The 10,745-nt window shown below is 49.4% G+C and overlaps 1 protein-coding gene across 1 annotated transcript; it reads left to right on the top strand.

Moving 5' to 3' along the window:
* Positions 1-691: 691 nt before the first annotated feature.
* Cdk20 (cyclin dependent kinase 20) lies at positions 692-7,686 on the top strand. Its single transcript, XM_031359169.1, has 9 exons — positions 692-881; positions 1,183-1,296; positions 3,783-3,971; positions 4,155-4,276; positions 4,421-4,483; positions 5,032-5,155; positions 5,522-5,677; positions 6,751-6,944; positions 7,160-7,686. The coding sequence occupies exons 1-9, from the start codon at positions 807-809 to the stop codon at positions 7,188-7,190; spliced, it is 1,068 nt and encodes a 355-aa protein (XP_031215029.1). The 5' UTR covers positions 692-806; the 3' UTR covers positions 7,191-7,686.
* Positions 7,687-10,745: the final 3,059 nt, after the last annotated feature.

Here is a 10,745-nt window from a genome sequence, read left to right on the forward strand (position 1 = left end):
CCCCCCCGCCCAAAAAAAATGGTATGGTACTTGGATTCATGATGCCCAGTGGAGACCAGAGGCCCAAGCGATTCTCTCTACATGTGATGGTTTGTATACGCTTGGCCCAGGAAGTGGCACTGTTAGGAAGTGTGGCCTTGTTGGAGTAGGTGTGTCACTGTGGGTGTGGGCTTTAATATCCTTGCCCTAGCTGCCTGGAAGCGAGTCTTCTTCTAGCAGCCTTCAGATGAAGATAAAGAACTCTCAGCTCCTCCTGCACCATACCTGTCTGGATGCTACTGCCTTGATGATAATGGATGAACCTGGGAACCCTTAAGCCAGCCCCAATTAAATGCTGTCCTTATAAGAGTTACTTTGGTTATGGTGACTGTTCACAGCAGTAAAACCCTAAGACGACTTGTCTCCAACAACGATTTGTGTCAGTTACAAAGAGGCGTGCCTGTAGCGAGTAGCTGAGTGGGTGCCTGCCATTTGGTATTCCTGCCTGCCTCTGGAAGTCTTCCATCAGCCCCAAGTCCCTACCAGAAGCTCCGCCTCTGGGCGCGTGAACACACCCTTCACTTGCGTAGCCTTTCCCCTCGACAGCCTCACGCACCAGCGTTTCTTGTCACGTGGGGCTATGACCGGATAGAGTGACTGCTGAAGGCTCCGGAAAAGTGCTGCAGATTCCTGATGAGCTCACCACTCGTCTTTCCGGTCACGTGCTTTACGGAGCCGTTGCTGGACGCGTTATTGCTAGGCAACGCTTGCAGGCTCAGTCCTAGGCTGGATCCCTGCAGTGTAGGATCTGAGCGCCCCAGGCCGACATGGACCAGTATTGCATCCTAGGTCGCATCGGGGAGGGCGCCCACGGCATCGTCTTCAAAGCCAAGCACGTAGAGGTGAGACCACGCCGCGTGTGCAGTCCGAGGGTGCCCGCTGCGCTCCCTTCTCTGCGGTCTTTCGATGTAGAGATCTGCCAGCGCTCGGGCCTCGGGGGGTCTCTAGGATACTTGGCCGGGTCCGATCTGGGGCAATCCCGCTTCCAGCGGCTGGTCTGCAGGAGCGCGTCCCCTAGCAGACGGTTCAGATCTTCCCGACAGAGGGGCGGATCTCTGAGGGTGTCTCACTCCTGGGGTGTTCTCTCCCTGCCCCTACCTTGCCAAACGTCTTCTGGCAGTGTCTGCACTCTATCCTGCACAGACTGGCGAGATCGTTGCCCTCAAGAAGGTGGCCCTGCGGCGGCTGGAGGATGGTATTCCTAACCAGGCCCTCAGGGAAATCAAGGCTCTGCAGGAGATCGAGGACAGTCAGTATGTGAGTGGGGCTGGGTTCAGGTGGGCTCAGGTGGACCAGACAGGCGGCAGGTTCTGAGACAGCAGCTTCTCGACCACTTTCATTCATTTCCATCCCTCTCTACCCACCCATATATACTTTAAAGGAGTCCCCTCTAATTCTCACTCTGCTCCTGACTGCTTACCCCTTATTTATGCTCCCAGGTCCTGCCTCCTGAGTACTTCACCCTCCCATTCTCTCTCATTTACACACCCATTACTCATATCCTCATTCGTTTTCCCCCTTTAACTATTCTCTCTCAATCTCTCTCTTGTCTCTCTGTCTCTCTGTCTCTCTCTTTCTCTCTTTCTCTCTGTGTGTTTTTTCTTCTTTCCTTCTTGTACCGGCTCTCCCACCTTCCTTATGCTAGGCAGGTGCTGGCCCATTAAATTATGCCCCCAACTGTACTGATTTCTCAGCAATTTGCACCTGTTGAGCCCTTACTTTGTTCTGAAGGGTGTCTTAAAGGGTTTATGCGTGGTCACCCTGAGTTCACCCTGCTTTTCTTTGTTTTCAGGGTCTTTGTTAAGCGAAGGGGAATGTTTGGTTTTTATCATCAGCTCTTGGGTTTTCAGCTGGGTGACACTGGCAGAATGCCCCTGGGGCCTCCTAAAGATTTTGGCCTGTGCACAGCACCAGCAACACTTAGGAATTGGTCTCAGTCTGATTCCTGAGAACTTATGTGTAATGCAGTCAGTAGGAAGTGACAAGGCCACACACCTGACGTATGTCTGTGTGCTACTGTATTGTAGAGTAATGTATGTCTCAGAATTTACTGTAGATGAGATACGTTTTCATTTCTTACTCCTTTATAATTGTGTACTGTCTGAATATAGGTGTGTGTTTTGATTTTAATGATTTTTTACTACCAGAAAAAGCCCTCAATAAGGTGTTTTTTTGTTTGTTTGTTTTTTTTTTTTTGGTTGTGGATGTTGAAAATAAAACGGCTTTCCAGGCAACTTGTGTGGGGGACAGATGGTTCAAGATCTATAAAGATGCTGATGATTGCCAGTCGTCTTGAAGTTGCCATTTTAACTGGTTAAATTAATTTATATTTAACCTTATGTGTATGAACATTTTACGTGCTTGCATGTGTGTGCCTCATGCCCACTGAGGCCAGAGGCCAGAAGAGGTTATCAGATTTCCTGGAACTGGAGTTACGGATGGTTGTGAGCCACTATGTGAATGCTGGGAACCAAACCTGGTCCTCTCCAGGAGCAACAAGAACTCTTAACCACTGAACTGTGTCTCTAGTCCCAAGTTTTCATTTAAAAAAACGACACCAGGGGATGGGGAAATGGCTTGGTGGGCAGTGTTAATCCAGGTGAATGCCAGGTAGGTGTGATCCCCCACCTGTGGTCCAGTGCTTAATAAGGTGGACAGGAGACCCCTGGAGCAAGCTGGCTAGTCAGATCAGTGTGTTGGTAAAGCTCTGAATTCAATACGAATACATTGCCTCAACACATATAATGTAGAGAGCAGTTAAAGAGAAGACCCCTGATTTCAGCCATGGGTTTCTACATGCTCATGCACACATACATGTACACACATGTGAACATACATCCAAACACACAGAAGCATGTAAAAAACGTGGTGTAGATTTGTCCCCAGCCTTTGTATCTTCTTCACTAACTACCACGTCTTAGGCCAGCATTCATATAGGTTGCAGGAGCACAGGACAGTAGAGGATGTACTACTGTGCAGCTGGGCTTTGTGGTTTACACCTGTAGTCCCAGCATCTAGGGAGTGGAGGCTGGGGGATGCAGAGGATTAGGTCATCTTCTACATAGTAAGTTCAAGTTCTTTCCTCACCACCACTTATTTCTTGTCCCTCTAGCCATCTCTGCTAGCCTTTGGCCCTTGTACTTTCTGCTTTTCATGCTCAGACCTCCTCCCCAGGCCTACCCCTGAGCAAACCCCTTCTAAATAAAGTATACACACTTCCTTTGCTCTCTTCACAGTCCCACTGCCCTCTAGTCCCATACCTTCCATTTATTCTCTGTTTTTAAGCTCCTCAGAGTTCTTGCATCCTAGCTCACTGCTCTGTGCAGCCTGGGCCTTAAGACATCGGTAGCTACCATGTGTAATGTGCCTTCGTTGGTCCAACACCCTGGGAGATGCGATTTCTGGGTCTGTATCCAGGTTGCTGGGATTTCCTGGTCTTAGAGGAAATGGGTGACAGTTGGTACTCGAGTGTGCTTCTCCAGGTGATGTGCATGTGGGAAGGATGGGTTGAGCAGTGGGGTACTTGGTGCTGCCCACCAAGTCACCTGATCTTCTCCCTTATGAGTGGGAGAGTAGGGACCATCTTATCTCTGGATAGCAGAACACTATGAGCCCTGAGCTCCCTGGCTGTTTCTGCTTGCCTGGTCTTCTGTCAGGGCCTGGTGCTGCTGGAAGTGGGGTGGGAGCCAAGGAGGTCTGGAGGTGAGTCTAGACTCTAGAGGCTTATGGGATGCCTCCCTCAGGTGGTACAGCTGAAGGCTGTGTTCCCCCATGGTGCGGGCTTTGTGCTGGCTTTCGAGTTTATGCAGTCGGACCTGGCAGAGGTGGTGCGCCATGCCCAGAGGCCATTGACCCCCGCACAGGTCAAGAGCTACCTGCAGATGCTGCTCAAAGGTGTTGCATTTTGCCACGCCAACAACATCGTGCATCGGGTTAGTACCAATATGGGTTTTGTTGGGCTGGGGTGAGCTAGTCCTTGAAGAGGGTGCAGTCAGAGGGTCTTGAGGTATGCAGCCAAAAGTATGGCTCTAAAGGAAATGGGGGTCTGGCTGCCTATTCCCCTGTCCTGAAGCCCTGTCTAGATACAGGACTGATGCTTCTTTTTGTATGCACAGGACCTGAAGCCTGCCAACCTGCTCATCAGTGCCTCAGGCCAGCTCAAGATAGCTGACTTTGGCCTGGCCCGGGTTTTCTCTCCAGATGGTGGTCGCCTCTACACACATCAGGTGGCCACCAGGTAGTGGGGCTATAACCCTGTCAGTCCTTTGACCGGGGAAGAGATACTTCTGCACCTTTTGTCCAGGCGTGGGCTGTGAGGCTGGGATGAACTTCTTATCAGACCAGCAGTTCAGCTGTGATCTCAAACCCCTTCCTCCCCTAGGTGGTACCGAGCTCCTGAGCTCCTGTACGGTGCTCGGCAGTATGACCAGGGTGTAGACCTATGGTGAGATGCTTGGGGCAGAAGAGGGTAATGTGAGCTGTGGGGATGTTCTCTCTGGCTGGAGTGGTTTGAGCAGCTTGGGAGATCGTGTTTTTCCATCCTGATGTTTTTGAGTTAGTGTGGGGAAGGTTAGGAGAGGTCTCAGGTGAGAGGCTTCTGTAAATGGGGGCATAAGGCATGTAGTATGTTTTGGCATCGGACTTGAGGATGAGATAGTTGTGAGCTAGAGTGAAGCTTGGGTCCCTAGGTATGAGGGTTCAGCATTTTGGGGGACAAGGGAAATAGTTTGTGGTGTCCAGAGGTCTGAAATTTGGGTTACTTTGCATTTATGCCCTACTTCCAGTCGAGGAGGAGCTGGGTGTCCCAGACATGAGGCTCTAAGGGTCTTGGATCTATAGGGGGATACTCTGTTCTAGATGTCTGTGGAGAAATAATACATGGCTGCCCTGGAAACCTCTGGACCTTGACCCTGATGTGAGGTGTTAAAGCTTAGGTGGGGAGCTTGACCACCCACATGCGACATCTCCAGCCGCTTAGCTCTGTATCCACAGGGCTGTGGGCTGCATTATGGGAGAACTGTTGAATGGGTCCCCCCTGTTCCCGGGAGAAAACGACATTGAACAACTATGCTGTGTGCTTCGAATCCTGGGTACCCCGAGTCCTCGAGTCTGGCCGGTTAGTAGCAACCATTGCTGGGGAGGGGCCATTAGGAAGTGACTTCTCCCTATGTAGGTGTCTTGGGCCCCACTCTCCCTTAACCTATGATGACCAATGTCTTGGGCCCCACTCTCCCTTAACCTATGAAGACCAGTGTCTTGACCCTGCAGGAGGTTTTATTTGGGTAGCATCTCAGGAGCAGGTCTTAGAGAGTGAGAGGAGCTGAAGGAGAACATGTGTGGGTGGTGATGGACTCTGGGGTGAATGAAGAACTGAATATGAGTAACTGATCAGGTGGGAGAGCGGGATCAGGTGTGGCAGGAAAGCCTGATGAAGGGTGGTGGGCGGGGCTGCTCTCATCACTTTTTTCTCCTCTGGTCTCAGGAGGTCACAGAGCTGCCTGACTACAACAAGATCTCCTTCAAGGAACAGGCGCCGGTGCCCCTGGAGGAGGTGCTGCCTGATGCCTCTCCCCAGGCCTTGGACCTGCTGGGCCAGTTCCTCCTCTATCCTCCACAACAGCGTATTGCAGCCTCCCAGGTAGGGTTGAAGGTTGTTGTTCATGATGCTCTGTGCTCCGTAGCCATGGGACCCTGCCAAACCAGGGGCTCTTAGAACCCGTGGAGATGGGGTTTTGATGGGGGCTTCTCCAGGGGGCTTCAGGAGAGTAGGAGTCGGGACCCCTGCCTTCTGCCCAGCCCCTCCCCCTCGTCAGTGGTTCTTTCCTGCAGCTGTGCTTGTGAGTATTGTCTCTTTCTCACCCTGACTGCTCTTGCTGTGTTCCTATCCCTCCTGTGTTTGCTCTTCTCAAGCCCTAGGGCTTGTGCTCCTGTATCCCAGCTCTTCAAAGCCTGTAGCATCTCTCTAGTCTTCTTTAGCCTTTCCCCCAGCTTTATTATATGGTTGGTCCTGGGAGACATGAACAAGTGTCTATTCACTGCAGATAGGTCACTGATAACAAATCTGACCTGAGTTGGGCTTTAGTTTCAGGTGTTTCCTGGGACTTGTGAGTTTTCTTTTTTTCTTTTTTTCTTTTTTTTTTTGAGACAAGGTTTCTCTGTGTAGCCCTGGCTGTCCTGGAACTCAGTCTGTAGACTGGCCTCGAACTCAGAAATCTGCCTGCCTCTGCCTCCCAAGTGCTGGGATTAAAGGCGTGGTGGCACCACGGCCGGCGTGAGTTTTCAAGGAACCTCCTGCCTAGAGGGATTGTTTTAATTGGGAGGAAAAAGCTACACGACAAGCTCTCTCTATTGCTGGGGACATTCTGAGCATTTTGCCCCTTTCTCCGGTTTATGTCTCCCACCCGTTCCTCTGTTGGCATGACTTTAGGTCACTGAAGTGCTCCCAGCTGTTGGGACAGTGCTCCCAGCTGTTGGGACAGTGCTCCCAGCTGTTGGGACAGTGCTCCCAGCTGTTGGGACAGTGCTCCCAGCTGTTGGGACAGTGCTTCCAGCTGTTGGGACAGTGCTCCCAGCTGTTGGGACAGTGCTCCCAGCTGTTGGGACAGTGCTCCAGACGTAGGTACATAGGCAAGGTTTGCTGAGTCAGTTGAATGATTCCGGGGACAGAGAGTGATTGGATTTCTTCTGCCACCCCTTATTTGCTACCCCCAGGCCCTCCTGCACCAGTATTTCTTCACAGCACCCCTGCCTGCCCATCCATCTGAGCTGCCAGTTCCTCAGCGCCCAGGGGGACCTGCACCCAAGGCTCACCCAGGGCCCCCCCATGTCCGTGACTTCAATGTGGATCGGCCTCTTGAGGAGTCACTGTTGAACCCAGAACTGATTCGGCCCTTCATCCCAGAGGGGTGAGATGCTGGTCCAGTCCTCCTGCTTGCCCTAGGAGCACCTCTTCGGATTTGCCTCTATGGCCTCCCCATGGCTGTATTTACCTCACCCAGTCCTGCTCCCTAGTGTGCTTGAGGGCTGGGCTCTGCGAGGCAGAACCATGAAGATGTTCATCCCAGCAGAGAAAGAGACTCACAGCCTCCAGACACAAACTGCTACCTGTGTCCTTCTCCAGGGTCACCCTCAGTGGCACCACTGGACCTTAGAGATGATTGGCAGGCTGGCTCCTCTCCAAGGACATTGCTACAACAGCACCACCTTATACCCAGAGTATAAGCTGTCTTCATGCTGGGGACACAGCTGTCTTCATGCTGGGTTCACAGCTGGGAAGTCAGACATGCTTTAGTTTTGGCTTCACTGGGGCAGGATTCGAGATTCAAATAAAAGCTCTGGGTGTTTCTGCCTGTATTTGCACCTTGTCTGTTGCTGTTAGGGAAAGGACAAGGGGGGGCCTTAATTCCTAGGGGTCAGATACCCAGAAGGTGCCTCCAGTAAGGGCCGGTTAGGTCCTCAGGCTTCCTGTGCTATTCATGGGGCTTGAGTGCTCGTTTGGGAGTGAGGATCCAGAAGCCGAGGCCCAGGGATGGACAGCCCAGCTCCCAGAGCACACTTTCCACATGTTGGGTGTTACTCAGTGAGCTTGAGGCTGCTGTGCACATTCGAAGGAGGCATTCTTGGAGTTCATTCAGTAAATAAATTCCAGCGTGATTCAGCCAGCTCGTTTTTTATTTCCTAGGGATATGTTGAGTCTAAGACAGTGGTTCGATACTTCCCAGTGTTGCAGCCCTTTCGTACAGTTCTTCATGTTTTGGTGGCTCCCCCCCCACCCCCACTATACAGTTATTTTTGTCATACTTCATAAATGTAATTTTGCTACTGTTATGAATCATAATGTAAATATCTCATATGTGATTTCCCAAGGGGGTCAAGACCCACAGGATGAGAGCCACTGGTCTATATCCCGAGATGTGGAGGAGCAAGAGGGGGGAGCAGAGGGGAGATGATAAAAGGACTTGCATATTGGCCATTCAGATTGACTGCAAGGTTATTGTACTGGCTGGTTTTGTGTGTCAACTTGACACAGGCTGAGTTATCACAGAGAAGGGAGCTTCAGTTGGGGAAGTGCCTCCATGAGACCCAGCTGTGGGGCATTTTCTCAGTTGGTAATCAAGGGGGTAGGGCCCCTTGTGGGTGGTGCCATCCCTGGGCTGGAAGTCTTGAGTTCTATAAGAGAGCAGGCTGAGTAAGTCAGGGGAAGCAAGCCAGTAAGGAACATCTCTCCATGGCCTCAGCATCAGCTCCTGCTTCCTGACCTGCTTGAGTTCCAGTCCTGACTTCTTCTGGTGATGGACAGCAATGTGGAAGTAAGCTGAATAAACCCTTTCCTCCCCAACTTGCTTCTTGGTCATGATGTTTGTGCAGGAATAGAAACCCTGACTAAGACAGTTATATAATAACTAAGACAGGATATTGTTTGAGAGATGGGTTAGATAAGCTCTTAACTATTCATTATTCAGATACATGACAAAGTCTGCTAGGGGTCATGACATATGCCTGTAACCCCATCTTTCAGCTGTCTGAGACTGGAGGGTTTCAAAGAGTAGAAGTCCATGCTTGGCTACAGTATAAGATCCTTTCTCAAAAAAAGGAAAAATGAACGTGTGTGTGTATATATGCATATGTGTGTATATGTGTATGCATGTACATAATATACACACATCAGAGATACGTTATATTTCTAAAATATTTGTTGTAGGCCTAACATGAATTGGTTGTTCTGTGAGTCCTGGCAACAGGGCTGGCTCCTGGCCTAAATGCTTACAAGGAAGAGCACAGGTGCTGTTTTCCGGGTTATGATGCCTTCATAATGCCACCTCTGTTTATCCTCTGGTCGCATCCTTGCAGACTCTAAGGCTAGTTGAACTCCATTAGTTTTTTGTAGCTCTTATGTACGCACAGGTGGCAGCTTGTGTCCGGACTCTGTTCTGAAATAGTCAAAGGTACAGGCTGATAAGAAGGCACCCAATTTAATGATTTATAAACCGATGCCTTCAGTGATCTCTGCAAAACCTTTTTCTTTTTAAGGATTTATTTATTATTATATGAAAGTATACTATAGCTGTCTTCAGACACACCAGAAGAGGGCATCCGATCGCAATACGGGTGGCTGTGAGCCACCATGTGGTTGCTGGGATCCGAACTCAGGACCTTCGGAAGAGCAGTCAGTTCTCTTACCCGCTGAGCCATCTCACCAGCCCCAAAACCTTTTTCTTCCTCTCCCTTTCTTTTAAACTTCTGTGATAACCAGGGACACAGGAAACAGTGAAAGGAACAGAGAACAATATCTGTGGGTTTCCAGGTGGTGGAGTCACCAGAGACAGTGTAGCTGCCACACACGTCTTGGTACTTTGTAAAGTAATAAGGTAGAATAGAGTAGGGACTGTGGAAACTATGTAATACATATAACAAAGCACAAATATACAGCATATAGTGGGATGGCTTTATTACATCACCATCCCCCTGCCCCCCCTCCCCCCACCGCTTGTTCTTTTCAAGATGAGAAGGAAAGGTTGGCTTTGAACTCCCTTTGTGGCAGAGATGACCTTGATATCTTGTCTCCATCTTTCAGATGCTGGATCACAAGCCTGTATCACCATCCTCAGCTCATAGTAGTAATTTAAATGCTAAGAATAAATGTTCTCGCTGGTTGGTTACTCATATTAAAAAGGAAGTGAAAAAGGTATTTTCAAGAATGGAATTATAAACACCAAACTTTTACAAGCAACAGGATAAAAAATGTTCAGTTTGATATCAAAGTAGACAAAGGCGATTTCTGGGGATAATAAACTCCGATGATTCAGCAAAAGTTTCTACACATATATGCATACAGTACAGGTCCTCCCCCCCAATTTTGACACTGGGTCTTGTGTAGCTGAGGCTAGACTTAAACTCACTATATAGCCCAGGATGAGCTCATCCTTCTGCTACCTGTCGCGTACTGAGATCTTAGGTGTGAGCTACTGACTCTGAATTCTGCAGTGCTGGGATTGTGCATGCTGGACAGGCACTCTTCAAGGGCTATATTCCCATCTGCTTTTTCTGAGAGTAGTCTTGTCCATGTTTTCTGGAACTCATGTTTCTCAGCCTCTGGTAGAGCTAGGTTAACAGGTGGATGCTACTATATCCAACTTCAGATCTTAAGAGAGATGTGAGTAGTAAGAGAGCCAGGAATAGACGAATCCACTTTCAAGGTAGTTGGTTTAAAGCTGGACATACTATGGCTCCTAATGGTGGCGTACAGTTTTAATCCCAACCCTTGAGATATGCAGAGGCAGGCAGATATCTGTGAGTTCAAGGTCAGTCTGATCTACATAGCAAGATCCAGGTTAACCAGGACTACATAGTGAGACTCTGTCAAAAAATATGTATGCACGATAGAATTAATGGCAGATAAGACATAAGGAGAAGAAAAGATTGTCATGTGTATGTGCGTGCAGATACATGTGTGCCTCAGCACACGTGCAAAGATCAGAGGACAGATTTCAAGAGTTGGTTTTCTCTTATCAGATGGGTCTGAGAATTGAGTTCAGGACCTCAGGTTGAGTAACAAGCTACCTTTGCCAGCAGAGTCACTTTGTTAGCCCTTTGTATAGGGTTTATGTAGATGCTCCATTTACATGAGGGATCTGAGAATCGACATCCTTAGTCATCAGGGAAATGCAAATTAAAACAACCCTGAGATTTCACCTCACACCAGTCAG

The sequence above is a fragment of the Mastomys coucha genome, unplaced genomic scaffold, assembly GCF_008632895.1.
Source record: "Mastomys coucha isolate ucsf_1 unplaced genomic scaffold, UCSF_Mcou_1 pScaffold7, whole genome shotgun sequence".
Lineage (NCBI taxonomy): Eukaryota > Metazoa > Chordata > Mammalia > Rodentia > Muridae > Mastomys > Mastomys coucha.